The sequence below is a fragment of the Gopherus evgoodei genome, chromosome 8 (genome assembly GCF_007399415.2).
Source record: "Gopherus evgoodei ecotype Sinaloan lineage chromosome 8, rGopEvg1_v1.p, whole genome shotgun sequence".
Lineage (NCBI taxonomy): Eukaryota > Metazoa > Chordata > Testudines > Testudinidae > Gopherus > Gopherus evgoodei.
Genome location: NC_044329.1, coordinates 70,165,245 through 70,181,375, shown reverse-complemented (window position 1 = coordinate 70,181,375; position 16,131 = coordinate 70,165,245). Strand labels below are relative to the sequence as shown.

The 16,131-nt window shown below is 41.3% G+C and overlaps 1 protein-coding gene across 7 annotated transcripts in view; it reads left to right on the top strand.

The window, feature by feature from the left end:
• GPSM2 (G protein signaling modulator 2) overlaps positions 1-16,131 on the top strand; it is a 60,899-nt gene that overhangs the window by 7,668 nt on the left and 37,100 nt on the right. For 3 of the 7 annotated variants that reach the window (XM_030574008.1, XM_030574007.1, XM_030574013.1), the window contains exons 2-3: positions 2,798-2,941; positions 9,743-9,853. In XM_030574008.1, the coding sequence (XP_030429868.1) occupies positions 9,792-9,853 (62 nt within the window). In that variant the 5' untranslated portion in view covers positions 2,798-2,941; positions 9,743-9,791. Of the gene's footprint in view, positions 1-947; positions 971-2,797; positions 2,942-6,851; positions 6,934-7,346; positions 7,409-9,742; positions 9,854-16,131 lie in introns of those variants that run through there. The other 4 variants (XM_030574009.1, XM_030574011.1, XM_030574010.1 and 1 more) reach the window with 4 other exon arrangements.

Here is a 16,131-nt window from a genome sequence, read left to right as displayed (position 1 = left end):
AGCCGAACTAAGTAGAGTATTGATCTGCATATTTTTTGGGTAATATGCAGTGTTATTTTTGATCCACCCTGGACGATCTTGGCACAGAAATAATCAACGTTTCATGCTGGTCTCTCCCCATCTGCTGTTCTTTGACATCATTTAACATGCTCCATTTCCCAAATTGAGGATACTAAATAGGTTGGATAAGAGAGGCTTGAAATCTGTTCAGAGACACTTGGAGGACAGGATTACTTTTCTTGTTTGTTGGGATAATATTCAAACTTTGAGATTAGATCTTGGTGACAAAACTCACCAAATGGTTGGTTGGAGTAGTGATATAATTTGAGTTGTTCTTAAAATATTGAATGCAGTCTTTAAAGTAGGAGTAGTAAAAGCACAAGTCATTCAGCTTGTCTTACCTTGGGGATTGTTCAGTTTGCATGATGCTGAAGCAAACTTTAAAATTGCAAATGCAGTCCCTACTTGTGTGAGGTTTATGAAGAATACTGTCTACAGAGTGTTCGCTTTCAACCCAGGAGTATATTTATAGATTGGGTTGGTCTGGCCAAACCAAAAATGAGAAAATCCCAGTGGTTTAATGTAAAAAAATTTTTTTAATAAGAGGAATAAATCCTCAGTTATGCATGCTTTGTTACTTCATCAAAAAACAAACAAACCAACCAACCTCTCCTGCCCCCTGCACCAAAATACCAATGGGTGATGGAGAAGTAATTCTTGTTGTGTTTTTTAATCTGTTTCAGTTTGCTAACTAGACTTACTGTAAAGAATGTAAAATGGTATACTGCTGGCATTTCTCATTGTATTCCTTTCTTTGCGGTAGTGTGGTATTGTCATACTTAAGCACTGAAACAGATACTTTGCATATAAGAACGGTCATACTGGGTCAGACCAACGTTCCATGTAGCCCAATATCCTGTCTTCCAATGGTGGCCAGTGCCAGCTGCTTCAGAGGGAACGAACAGAACAGGTAATCAAGTGATCCATCCGCTGTCCTTCATTCCCAGCTTCTGGCAAACAGAGGCTAAGGACACCATCCCTGCACATCCTGGCTAATAGCCATTGATGGACCTATCATCCATGAACTTATCTGGTTCTTTTTTGAACCTTGTTACAGTCTTAATCTTCACAACATCCTCTGACAAAGAGTTAGTTTCACAGGTTGACGGTGTGTTGTGTGAAGAAGTACTTCCCTTTGTTTTAAACCTGCTGCCTATTAATTTCATTTGGCGACCCCTAGTTCTTGTGTTATGAGAGAGAGTAAATAACTCTTCATTTGCTTTCTCCACTGTCATAATTTTATAGACCTCTATCATATCCCCCACTTAGTCATCTCTTTTCCAAGCTGAAAAGTCCCGGTCCTATTAATCTCTCCTCATACGAAAGCTGTTCCATACCTTTAATAATTTTTGTTGCCCTTTTCTGAACCTTTTCCAATTTCAATATATCTTTTTTTAAAATGAGGCAACTACATCTACACGCAGTATTCAAGATGGGGCGTACCATGGATTTTTATAGAGGCAATATATTTTCTGTCTTATTTTCTCTCTCTCTCTCTCTCTCTCTCTCAGTGATTCCCACCATTCTATTAGCTTTTTTGACAGCCACTGCACTTTGAGTGGATGTTTTCAGAGAACTATCCACGGTGACTCCAAGAGCTTTCTTGAGCGGTAACAGCTAATTTAGTCCCCATCATTTTATATGTATAGTTGGGATTATGTTTTCCCATATGCATTACTTTCCATTTATCAATGTATTTGTGGTTACTACTTGTGCTCTTGGCTACGCCCAGTTCTCTGCACTAACTTGTCCATAGGATAATAAAGAGCTACAAAAGTAGTTAGCTGACTCTAACCTAAACATTGATTGTCGTAATACTGTATGTAAAGAGCAGTTCTGCTCTGAAAAGTTACTCTGTAATAAAGACATTGTGAGGTTCATCTTTGATCCTCACAATGACTTCTATATTAAATATGGTTAATGAACAAGTAATAAGATGGCTCTTAGAACTACCAGTTGTGTATATTCAGCCTTGGATCTGAGAGTTTGATTGGTTTCTTTCCATGTGGATTATTATTATTAATAAAGGTTATACAGGCTAAATTGTGTCTTCAGAGAGTGTAGTTCTATGTTTTCAAGTCACTATGTGGCCTGTAAATCTTGCCACATGCCTTAACTAAGCAATTTTAGTTAAATATCTAACATCAGAGAATACTACAGATAAGACCCAATCCAACTCATTGCAGTAAATGTCAGTGGAAATTGGATCAAGGTTATAATAAGGTTACCATACTTAAAATCATATGTAAACTTGGCAAAATTTAAGGCTCCATTCCAAGTGTACGTTAAGTGCACCTTTCTCTTCAAGGTCCCTGAACTCTTCCCTTCCCACATCTTGTTTTGCAGTACCAGCTGAATACCACTTTACTCCAGAAGTGATCCCATTGCAGTGGGATTACTGTATGAAATAGGGTATTACTCAATGTGATTAAAGTCAGATTCTGGCTCTAAATTTGGAGTATTTAAATGAATATTCAGGAATAAAATCTTTCTTAATGGGATGTGATGTCATATCTGTGAATTATGACAGTCCACTAATTAGTGGAAGGAGCCGACTTCCTTCGCTCCCCACTGGTCAGCCATTGAGGAAGGAGCAAGGGATGTTGGAACTGTAAGATGAAAAGGGAAGGCAGCTGTAGGAGTGAGTTGATTGAGAATCAAATTAATTTATTAAAATTTTGTTTGTATTCATTATTTTTCAGTCAAAAATGATATTTTTAAATGTATTTTTTTAAAGGGGAGCTTATCTGTGGTGCAGCTACTACCTTTTTCCTTCTATTGGGAATCTCCACTGTTCTGTGTGCTGTCAGAAGACACTACTAACTAAATATAAGCACTTCAAGGGTCTGAAAAGTCCTGGATGCTGATAGGCTGTGAGGAGGTAAGAACTCAGAACTGTAATGCATCTTCATAGTGAGCTTTGTTTTGGCTATTAATTTTGATATCTGCAGGTTCAGAAAAAACTACCTAGGATGAGGTGTAGGAATAGCTAATAACAATGTGCTTGCCTAGCCTTATTCTGTCAAGGTGCTTTGTTTCTATTCCCAGAGGGAAAAGGAGTTCAGGGATTCTTCTACATCGGTGGACCTTTCTGAAAATTTTTTTTTTTCAGGCCTATAATCATACACTGATGGAAATTTCTTGTGAAGTGGCTGGTTGATGAAACCCCAGTTTTGTTCAAGGAATAGGTAGTCAAAGTTAACATATTCAAAGTGTTTGGGAATCTTAGGATGTCAGTCTTAGCTGAGGTGTATGTCTTTTCTTTCTGTTTTTGATTGTCTGCAGTGTTCCATAAAGTGCATATTACTTATTTTAAAAATGTGTCCATCTAAAGCTGTGGATGATTGTGTTTAAAAAAAAATGCTGGGGAAAAAATATGCAAATTAAGATCAGTGTACAAAGCATTTACACTAGCAATAGTCTACATGTAGGTTGGGCTGATGGTCCAGTGATAGCCCAGTGCACCATGGGGCTGGGGCTTCTCTTCCATGTTCACAGTGGCTAAAAGCTCTGTGGAACCTGCTTCTCACATCTGGGGCGGGGTATTATGTAGTTGTCTAGTAAACCTCTGTCCCGTGCCCTTTCCTTCAAGCAAATCTGAAAATAATAATTCATTAGTCTCTGGAGAGTTCTGCTTCCTACCTGTTTGCTGGAAGATTAGTTACCACAAAATGAGTCTCTTCACAGTTAGCCTGTTTGTTCTCAAGATATCTTTCACCCTGGAGACATTTGCTGAATGTGGAATTAAGCCAGGAGGTAGAGAAGACGATTATTATAAACAACAAAACAAAAATAATCATTAGACTTCAAATCAACACTGTCCCAATTTAAATCCCGAAAGGATCAGATCATTAGTAAAAGCACCTCTCTTATTCTCTCTCAACCTACCAGCTGAGGAGAGCAAACTTGGAACTCTTAAACTGGTGCACAGAAATTTATAGAAATGAAAATTCCAGGAGAAATCACATTTCCTTTCTTAGTGTGGTGTTTTCTTTTACCCAGACTCCATAAAGCTGTGCAGAACTGTACATAAGTTTAACAGAGACAAGTTGGGTGACATAATATCTTTTATTAGACTAGCTTCTGTTGCTGAAAGAGATGAGTTTTTGAGCTCCACAGAGAATCTCAAAAGCTTGTCTCTTTCACCAACACAAGTTGATCCAATAAAAGATTCTCTCTCTCTCTCTCTCTCATATATCGTCGGACCGACACAGCTACAACAGCATCATAAATAACCTTGTCGTGTCTAACCACCATGTGGCATTCTATATTAATGGTTCAGAAAATCTGTGTTTTCCCAACACATTATTAACCTCTGTTTGAGTCCCAGCCATGGAATATCAGAAATCAAGAATGAATAGTGGATATTATTTTTCTGCTAGTTATATACAAACTATTTATATTACACTCAATGTGATAATTTTTGCTTCAAATGTACTGACCTATGTCTTTGGTTTAGTGAGCCCATTATCTGCTTCATGTATTAGGATGTGACTTATTAATTCAGGTGAACTTATTAAAAATATTTTGAAATTAAAATTGAATCAAAAGCCAAAATCAAGCTTCTTTTAGTTCTGCTCTGTGTTCTTTGCACCATATTTTGTGGAATTTTGTGTGTGCACAGGTCTGAAAATCTGGGCCCATACTAACATCTAGATATATTTTACAGTAACTCCTCATTTAACTTTGTCCCACTTAACGTTGTTTCAGTGTTATGTCCCTGCTCAATTAGGGAACATGCTTGTTTAAAGTTGTGCAATGCTCCCTTATAACGTCGTTTGGCTGCCTGCTTGTAAGATTCTGTGGAAGAGCAGCGACTTTACAAGGGAACATTGCACAAATTCAGCTTCTCCGCCTCTTCCCCCTTCCTACCAGTGCTTCTCCCACCGCCGAAGAGCTGTTTGGTGCATGCTTAGGACTTTCTGGGAGGGAGGGGCAGGAGTGGGGAAGCGCTGTGTCTCCACTCCACTCCACGCAGGGCTTCCCTGCTCCTGCCCCTCTCTCCCAAAAAGTCCTCAGCGCTGCCAAACAGCTGTTTAGCGGCGCTTAGGATTTTCTGAGAGGGAGAGAGGAGGAGTGGAGATGTGGGGCGTCCCTGCTCCTCCTCCTCCCTCCCAGCACTTCATGCTTAGGACTTTCTGGGAGGGAGGGGCAGGAGCGGGGAAGCACTGCATCTCTGCTCTTCCTCCTCCCTCCCAGAAAGTCCTAAGTGCTGCCAAACAGCTGTTGGCGGTGCTTAGGACTTCTGGGAGGAAGGGATGTGGCGTGCTCAGGAGAGGAGGTGGAGTGGGGGTGGGAAGAGGTGGGCCTGGAGTGGAGCAGGGACAGAAAAAGGTAGGCCTGGAGCATTCCTGGCAAAATCCGAGCCTGTTCTCCGGGGAAGCTGCCGCTGCTGCTGCAAAGGTGCTTCCTAGTGTCCTTGCCTGTAGCGGGCTGTGCCTGTGTGGGGTAAGCCAGGGGCACTTTCCAACCACAGTACAGTACTGTACAATATATAGTATAATGCCTTTTGTTTGCCCCCCCCCCCCCAAATGTCCTTGGAACCTAACCCCCTGCATTTGCATTAAATCTTATGGGACAACTGGATTTGTTTAACATTGTTTCACTTAAAGATGCATTTTTCAGGAACATAACTACAACCTTAAGTGAGGAGTTACTGTGTTACGCTCTTTGGTATGGTTTTATTTAACTGTAAATTCAACAGTGCTTGCCAAAGCTCCATTTTTAGATTATCTGCTTCAAGCCTGCCCTTTCTTTTTTTTCTCCCCATTGTTACAACCTGAAATATTCCATTTCTAGAGGAAAAATTTCTGTACTTTAAATATATTTTTTTGCTTTGAAGAAAACAGTCTTGATTTAAGTGATCGTTAGATTGAAATTTTTAAAACAGAAACATTTCCATCATTCCATCATCTTATGACGGTTGGTCTTCCATATTCTGCTAATAAATTAATCTAATAATAATCTTATCTGCTGAATCATTCCACTAAAAATTGTGTGGAAATGGTTCTCCTATATATAGTTAGAGTAAATGCAATTGATTGTTCCCAATTAGCTAGTATCTGCTTTAAAAATAAGAATTTTTGGTTTTCTTTTGAGGTATATTTTAGGTAAGTACCTCTATTACTGCATAACTGTCTACACCAGACACATCAATCTGTTGTGCTTTCCAAAAGATATCTCAGAACTGAAGAGATCTGTTAGAATCCACAGTTTACTGAAAATTTCACGGAGATGTCTACTTTATTCATATAAGTTTGTACTGTCTCCTAGCCTAGGCAACTAAATCTTTGTGGTAGAAAATGCTGTATAGCATCAGAAACTCGAGTCTGGAAGTTCTTGACAACCAGGTCAATTTATAACCTAGCAGACTTTTGGGAAAGCTGCATTTATTGTTATACTGTACTACTGGTTAAAGTGGAGGACTGGTAGTCAGGAGACTTGGATCCTCTTTCTTGCTTTTCCTTGGACTTGCCTTATAACCTCACCCAAATCAGTTGGAGTCTGATTTTTTTCAGAGTTGCTAAATACACACAAGTCATTTGAAGTAAATGGAAGCTGGAAGTGTTCAGTGCCTCTGAAAATTAAGCCCCAAACCTCATTTTTCCCCTCGTATTATCTGTAGGGTAATACTTGCACCTACCTTGCACCAAGCAAGCCCCAAACTTCTATGCCCCAATGCTTAAATTTCAGTACAGTGCTGAGGAGGCAGAGGTGATCCTGCAGGAGAGTTCCCATCCTCCAATGACAGGTTCAGTTGAAGTAACTTATTTTTTCCACTCACTGCCCAGGTAGAAGTTAAAGATCTTGTGATCCTTAGAAAAAGGGAATAACGGGCATCAGATCAGCAGTCTCTCTCAATAAAAAAGTTTGGTAAGACATTGTTCTTTTTATTGTGGAGCTGATACACTTGATTATACAATATTAAACATTGTACTAGCTATATTATAATCTTTGTTCAGGAAGAAATTCCATACTAATCCCAATTTTTCAGATGCTTTAAAACTTTATGAAAAAATATCCATTCAGCTAAACCTCATGCATTTATTCCATCTCAGATATGACTTTATATGCAAGGTTGGTGTGGTGGAATGGTAAACCTTTGTTTAACTTGTATGTATGGCCTTTTTTTTTTTTTGTATTTTAATTTCCAATAAGGCTTTCATCAGTGAAGGCACTCTTTCACACATTTGTGAGTGTAGTTTTGTTTGACGTCATGGAAGAGTTAAACTCAAGTGACTTCTTTTTAAACTTCATACTTACTATGGACCTATTCCTTGGTGAAGACAGGTGTCATTGTCCTGCTTGAAGACGTTTTAGTTGAAAATACAGATAAGTATATATAAAGGTATACTGTATACTCATAATATCCACTTTTCTGTTACATTTTTAATATTGAATAGCAAGATACAGTTCTCTAAGGGTTTACCTACACAACGCATAAAAGAAAAAATATCCCTCCTCTCCCCACCCCCTACCCCAAGAACCACACACCACGAGCAAGTCTCAGAGTCTGGGTCCACTGACTTGGGCTCGCAGTGTAGGACTAAAAAAAGCAGTGTAGATGTTCAGGCTCATGCTGGAGCCTGGACTCAGAGACAGAATGTCTACACTGCTATTTTTAGCTTGCACTGTGAATCTGAGTCAGTTGACCTAGGCTCTAGGATTCGCTGCCACATGATTTTTTTATTTTGTTCTGTGTAGACGCACCCAAAAATGAAATTTCTCCCATTGCAACAAGTGCCAAATTCTCTAAATCATCTTAGAAAATCTTAATCCGTATCTAAGGGTTCGTTTACACTGCACACTAAGCCTGGGCTCTGACACAAGGTTTGAACCCAAGCCCCCCTTCCATCCACACACAAATCGGTCTAACTTGGGTCAGCAAGCATTCAGGGCCCAGGTCCTAGCACCCTGCCAGGGGTGGGGGAGGTCAGATCCCAAGTCCTGCTGAGACTCTGGTCCAAGCCCTGTTATTTTGCAGTATGGACGCAGGTCAAGCCACAAACCCCAGTCAGAAGGTTTGAGACCTGGGTCCAGTAATTGTAAACCAAGATTTATAATGTAGTGTCGATGCTCAAGCATAGGCTTGGAAACAGAGTCCACAAGTCCGGGTCCTGCAGACCTGTGCTTCATGTGCAGTGCAGACATATCCTTTCAGTGTCTAGGAGTTCTTATGTTTTTCCTTTATACATTTGGACTGCATTATGAACAAAAAATTGTGTTTATTTGAAGATGTGATCATTGATGTACGTTCAAAAATGCACTGATTTCTAGTTTACTTCTGTCTCTCTTTTTCAGAGCTTCAGTACACAAAATGCTATGATTCAGACATAAATGTAAAAATTGGATAATTTAAAGTTGTGGGAAATCACAGGAACTATAAATTGACCCCTTGTGCATTGTTTGTAATGTTGTTTATCACATTAATTTTTATGCCATTATACAAAATCATAGTGTGTATACACTGTGTAGATTGAGAAGGTTCAGTTACCACTTCCATGGAAGCTATAACTCCCTCATTCCTGTGCATTCAAAATCTTCAATCATATTGTTGCATTAGTGGGGCAGGACTTGTTTGGCACTTCTAATAAGTAGATTGTAACATAAGGCCTTCCTAATCCATGAAGACTCAACTGAATCTTGAAATCTATGTGTTACGCTCTTGAATTATTAATAATAATAATAAAAAAAAATCACACCCACTTATTGATACTGAGGCAATTGTAACCACCTGCATGGAAGGGTGAAAGAACTGTCATACTGGAAGAGGGCTGATACTTTTGGTTATCGAGTGCTGGCCAGAGAGGACGTCTTGGCAGGACTGGGTAGGGGAAAAAGCACTATTGGAGGCAAATGGGAGCATTATGTTGGAATTATAGGTTATGGAAGTGGTTGACGCTGGAAGCAGAAATAAGAGAAAAATTGGAGGGGAGAGGTGTATGTGGAGAGAAGGAAGGATGCTGTGTGGAAAATGTGGGTCCAAGACTAAATCTATGAATTAAATAAAGGTAGATTGAATTTCCTCTTGGTGTTCTGATGACTGTTTAGAGTGCTTGAGTTTTGCTGTCATGTATTGACATCTCTAAAATCTCTTGCTGGAATGCATAGCCATGTAATTCACAAGTGCATGTTAACATGATTTACTTATAAACATGGAAGATGCTATATTAAAACCAAACTCATATATTTATCCTTTAAGCTTCTCACTTGGACAAAAGACTAGCAACATAATGATAGCTGATTCAAAATCTAGCTGAACACAGAGTACTGCTTTCTGTTGAACCTTTCTTTTTTTTTTTCAGCTGCCTGCATGCAAAAGTTCCCATGGTCACAGGGAAACACTTTGCTTCTCTCACTTTAAATGGTTGATAAGATTTGGCACTCAGCAGGGATAGCTTTGGGGTTTGCATCAGCCCAAGGTGGTTATGAGTTCTTTGAAAATGAGACTTCAAGGCAAGTATCTTGTGTTCCCTTTGCAGACATGCAGCTGAATGGAACTGAAAGGGCCACAGACGCAAGAACTCGGGACACGTTTATGGAAAATTAAGCTGTGTTTGGCACTGATCTCTTTTCCTTATTAATAAAGAAGAGTATTTCAGCAGGAGCTTAGGCACTATTAACTCTAACTTGTTAATATACTAACTGGGATAATGTGCTGACAACAATTCTCCATATTAAGGTACTTGTCCTGCCTGCAGAACACTTTTCTGTACTGATAATGCAATTCAATGGAGGAAAGTAATGTTTTGATAAGCATGCGTGAAGATCATTCCTTTCATGTTCGCTACAGGTAAGACTATGTACTGTTTTTTGTATAAAGCTTTAAGTACTGTGTTAACAATAGAAACTTTATGTGAATGTTCAATACTGTGATTTTTAAAGAGAAATAGCAAAGTTAAACATAATTTCAACAGGAACCTATTTCTTTACCTGTGTTACTAGTGGCACTGTACCTTAAAACTGAAAGAAATTTAAACATATAACTTCTTACTGTTCAAAAGTTTTGCTCTTTTTCTTTTCTCGGCTTGAACAATGAAAATAGACTACTCGGTTGCCTAGTATAGTGCAAACTCTGGTGAAAAATATTTGCACTGGATAGGGAAACGTTCCATTAGAAAAGTTTCTGATAGTATTAGGTTTTGTCAAAGCTTATTTTGCAAAACCTAAAATTTGGTTCAGATTTGACCTGATGGTGTCTCATTTGGTCTTGAACCCAAGAATTGTGTGAAATGAGAAAATAATTAAAAGAAAACCCCCTCATTCTATACTTCTTGAAAGAACAGTACCAAACTTACAGAAGTTTCACTTTTTATACCTTCCATAGCTCTGCTTTGAAACTGTTACTGTACTGGAACTGCGTGCAGTTGCAAGATGAACTGGTGTATCTGATTTACTATAAAAATATTGCAGTGTTTTATGAGGGCTTAGTATGCCAATTTGGTGTGACTTTTTGTTCTGTTCTAAGAAGGAAGTGGCATATAATCCCAGTAGTGTAATTCATGTGTACTTCCCTTCATTGACTTGATCAGTTAAGTGTTTGAAATGGCCCACTTTATTTGATAGTCTTCTGCTGTATTGTGTTATCTTGCTGTACCCCCTTGACCGTACCCCCAGCACCTCCACAAACTATGCGTAGTTTCATAATCTACTGACTATATGAGCTAGGGAGAGTGTCTTAAGAGGTACTTCTTGCATACATATGGATGACAATGCTTAAAGTTATAAAGAGGAGGAATGTTGTCTTGGAGGTGCAGTTGCTATATCTTGATATAACTTGACATATTAAATGCTTAAAATCTGTCAAAGTTAAACTTGCTTGATATGCTCTTATTGAGGTGAATGCTGTCTTCATTAAATGAAGATATTCACCTACATCGTGTAGATGTTGAAATTTGGTTGTAAAGCATGTTAAAGGTGAAGGAGTTTAGAAATACTTTGTGCTTTTGCTGTTGGGTGGTGGCAGGTCAGCATGGTACACACCTTTTCTTCCCAGAACCTGTATTATCTGTCCTATGGTGGCCCCTTCAGCAAGGCTAATAGCAATGTTGTCTGCCACTGTATCACTCTACACAGGAGTAGTGCTAGTGTAGATGCCAAGCAGAAGCCTAACAACTGCGCTGATGCAGTTGATTCTCCCAGTGCAATTATGAAATGCCCCAGCCCACCCTTTTGTGACAGCATGAACATGTCAGAATCCTTGTTCATGTCTCATATGAAACTAGCTGCATGCAGGATGATGATAGCCTTAATTCAGTCTGTCTCCCAATACACATGTTCAGGGCAGTCTTAAGAGCAACAGGAGCTCTGGCTCCCAACTGACTCTCTAAACACCAGTTTGCCGAAGAGAAACACTGGGGTATAATGGGAAATAGAGTTTTTAAATAGAATCCTAACTTTAACATGAAATTGGCACCAGATCAGGGAAACCCTGAAAAGACCCAATCAATGGCTGGTTAGTACAACATGTGGACATACACTGGAGAATGCATGTGTGCCTGCATGCTCTTTCTTCACTAAGCGTTGCCACATGTGTCCGTTCACTGCTTCACTAGCATCTCCCACTCTCCTGAGCTCTGAAGAAGAGACAGTAGAATATAGTTGATTTTAAACATGTAAGCATCAAGGCCATCCTCTTCTTACTCCACCCGCTGAAGTAAAGCCAATAAAGTCAAGTCTTTTTGCATAGTACTGTCACCCACAGTGTGGTCTGTTTCACTATCCCCTGGAGTCCCTACTGCCATAGGTAAAGGAAGGGAGACAGGGAAATTAGCTAGGCCACAAAGAGGATGCCTTTCTTCTGGACCACTCTTCACTCCATGGACGTGAAACAAAATATGTGGATACTGTGCAATGTTGCAGCTTTCCCATAGTAACTGTATGGTTGCAACAGTACGAACGTATGGCTGCATCCTGAGACTGAAAAAACAAGTAATCAAAAAGTAAGGCATACTTTTAAAATGACTAAAGCAATCAATAGCTTGCAATAACACTAAACATTTAGACAGCCACGGCTATAGTGACGTTTCTAAGTACCTTTTCATATCACAAAACAAGACGGAGTGCAACTTCTTTAAAACTAAAAATGGAGACTTAACTTCTTTTTTTTTTCAGTGGAGGTGGGGAGGGCAGAGGGCAGAAATTCTATGTAATCGTGATGGTTCTTAAATAGTGGTCAGATTACACTGTGCCTAAGGATGGTTGTGGTGGTGGTGAGGCAATACTAACACCTTTTTAATTTCCAAGGAACCTAGTATAAAGAAAAAACTCGTAAGATATTGATTCAGATATTGAACTGATCTGAGGCTTTGATTTAAATGGATGTAGTTTAAAGAGTTTAGTTCTCAAGTCAGTTGATTGTAGAGTGTAGAATTTCACGGTAACACCCCCCCCCCGCCATAACTTTTATGTTCAGGTTATGACCTATTATTTGTCTGTCAGTATTTGTATATGCAGAAGGTAATTTCTTTCCCTTTTGTCTCTTGAGCAGAATTCCCTTTCCAAAGAGATTCCTGTAGCAAGGGTTCTCAAACAATTTGAATGGCAGGGTGCACGTTTTAGTACAGAGAGATGATTGTGGATCTGTTTTTAATTGTGTGGGTCATCCCTCTTCTCACTCTGTAGTCAGACAATTTCCCTGTAGCAGCTACATCAATTGCCTACATGAAAAGACATAAAATGTATTTTGGGTTGTCTTCTATTGCTATTCACTGGCTGGAAATAAGGATGATGCAAACACCAGTGACTGGCCAGTTCTCCAGAGACCCACCAGCAAATGCTCCATGGAGCAACTACTGGCAAGCTACCTCCACCACAGAACACTAAATTATCAAAGATCCTACAGCCTTGAGTATGGTTTTTGTTTTTGTTTTAACTTCATGTAAGCATGTTGTAAAGTTCTAATATAAACAAGGCAAGCTGTACTAGGCCAGGAGTGGCCAAACTGTGGCTCATGAGCCGCATGTGGCTCTTTTACAGTTAAAGTGTGGCACACAGAGCTCCCCATACCTACCAACTCTCCACCTACCAGACTGGGAGAGTGCTTGGGACTTCTGCTTGGCAGTGGGGTGGTGGGATAGGGCCTTCAACCATGCAGGGTGCGCCTGCCAGGGCTTGAGGTTTCAGCAGGAGCGAGGCAGAAGCCGTGAGCTTTGGCAGGCATATTCTGGGGGCTGAAGCTCCAAGCCCCAGCAGGAGCGCCCTGGCTCTTGAACTTCTGAAGATTGTCTTATGCACCTCGGAGGGTCAGTACGCTTGGCCACCCCTGTAGTAGGTGAAACTGAGACTCCAATCAGGCTTCAACTCAGGCAGCTAGCATGTGCAAAGGTTCGCGTTGTTAAAACTACAGTTTTACAACATGCTAGCTAACACATGAATTGCTGAGAGGGACTAGTCTAGTAAAGGGATGTGTGTGGAAAGGAAGGTTGAGGGACAGAGTTAAGGTGGTGTGTGGTCTGTGGTGTAGGTATGACTTCCGCTGGTCTAGTTTTGTTCTAATTTCTGTTTCCCTATAACAGTTTTCTGCAGCTTCACTGTTTGCAGACTACAGCTAAAGTAAAGGAGATTCCAAACAGTGTGGGTGGGGAAAAGGTTTATTTTATTATTAGCAGAGAAAATTCAAAGAGAAAGTAAAAAAAAGGTTAAAGAAGATTTTAAAAAGGATGAGATGAATTACTTTGGGTGACAAATGAAGGTGAGGTAGTTTTACAAATGAGAATGTATACAGAACAAAAATCTGTGGCAGAAAAGCAGGACCAGGGGAATAACAAAATGAAGCACTTGTGTGAATATTTCCACAAAAACATCTTCAAGAGCATTATTCTGTTTAGCTGGAACAGAATTTCCCTAGAATTACACAAATGAATGAAGCTTGTTCTCTCTTGGTCTCTACTGCTTCAATGCATCCTTTGTTATGCACTTGGTTAGTGAATAATGAAGTAATTCAAGTCAGACAATATAACAGACAGGAAGAATATGAAATTACTTTCTTGTAACTATTTAATTACTTCCTAAAAAAATTGATAACCCAACCTCATCTTGTCTGCCTGCTGGCAACTTATCCATGTTAGCAGCAGCAATTTAAACCTGCTTTGAGAGCATTCCAAAAAAAGGGGGATTTTTTGAAACTGAGAATAGTGTGTGTTCAGTAGCTCAGGCTGTTCCTGTAACTAACTTTGAAGGTTATGTGTAATTCCCTTTTTAATTATCAGCTTTTAACTCAGAGCAGAAGTCTGTAAACAGCCTGTTTGTCCAAAACTACACTGACAAAATCTGAGAGCTGGGTAACAGTCTATAATATGGTATCACTAAAAATATTGAAAAATTGGTCCGTGCAGGCATCTGCAATTAGTCTGAGACAGATACTTCCTTCTCTTCCTTCCTTTCACACAATTAAGCTAGACTCCAAATTTAAAATAAGTCAATAAGAGTGATCCAAATGGAAAGTAGTTCTTAGATTTTTGGTATCCACTGGTTCCTAAAAACAGGTTTTATAAATCAATAGACTCTTTACAGAAGATTAATTCAGACTGGAAATAAGGTGCACATTTTTAAAGGGAGGGTAATTGACTACTGGAACAATTTACCAAGAGTTGTGGTGGATTCTCTGTCACTGGCAATTTTTAAACCCAGATTGGAAGTTTTTCTAAGAAGATATGCTCTACTTCTACCAGGAATTAATTCAGGGAAATCCTATCACCTGCATTGTACAGGAGGGCCAGAGTGTCCTGCTTGCGGGGGCAGCGAGACCCAGCCATGGAGGAGTTGGCGTGATGCAGGGGAGCAACAGCCCTGCAAAGGCGGCGGCGTGGCTAGTGAGGAGCATCCGCTCCCCCTGCCCCTCCTGCCTAGGCTGTGGCCCAGCCCCCTCCCTTCTGCAGGCGTCCCCCAGCTCGCCCCTCGGCACGCTCAGACTCTGCGGCTCCCGGGCATGTGAGCTGCCGCTGGGGTGCAGGGCCCTGAGCCTGCTCCAGGAGGGGCAGTGGCAGCTCACGTACCCGGGAGCCGCAGAACCCAAGCGCAGTGAGGGGAAAGCTGGGGGGTGCACTGCCCTGGCTGTGACCCGCCTGGCCGCCCTTGCCTCTCCCCCCCCCCCCCCGTGGCTCCTGCAGCGGATGCATGTGGGCGGCGGCCCCTGTGTGCCCCCCAGTTCCCCATTGCTGCGCTCAGGCTCTGTGGCTCCTGGGAGTGTGAGCCGCTGCTGCCCCTCCCGGAGCAGGAGCAGGGCCCCGCGCCCCGGTTGCGGTTCACATGCCCAGGAGCCGCAGAGCCCAAGCATGGCGAGAGGGGAACCAGGGGGTGCACAGGGGCCGGCGCCCGCATGCAGCTGTGGCAGCCCTGTTCTATATCAACAGATGGAAGAACTCTGTCAAGAGGCAGTCTTTCTCTGGGAATTCTGCATAGCAAATTCGAGAGGCCTCGAAGCATCTTACATTCCAGGAGTGAAAAATCTTCTCACAGATCTCCTGAGCGAGTCCTTCTCTGCTCACCACGAGTGCTCTCTCCCCACCTGGATGTCACCAGTGGTCACCAGTGTTCCCCCCACAGACCTGGTTGCCATCCATACCAATAGGAAGTGTCAGCAGTTCTGCTCTCTGAGGGGCCACAGTCAAGGGTCTCTCATCAGCACTTTTCTCCTGTTATGGTTGAATCACCTACTGTATAGTTTTCCGCCAATCCCGTTGATTCACAAGGTTCTGATGAAGATCAAGCAGCACTGAGCTTGGATCATCCTATTAGCCCCACCAGGGCCCAGGAAACATGGTACTCCTCATACTGTGGTGTCTGTGGAGCCTCTGAACAGTCTCTCGTTATTCCAATCCTGATCATGCAGGACTATCGGCCCACTATAGGCAGCAAGTTATATGGATCCGTGGTGCCTGTGCTCCACCAATATTCAGGAACGTGGGCCTGGCTCCACCAATGTTTGGGCTTATATTTTCAGAGCTGTCCCATCCATAGGATGGACCTGGGCAACCACCCGCACTTTGGGGGGACACTGTGCTTCAGTGCAACACGGGGTCCAGGGCAGCCTGGAGAGTTAGTGGGGGGCTTGGCCTTCCTGCCCCTGCT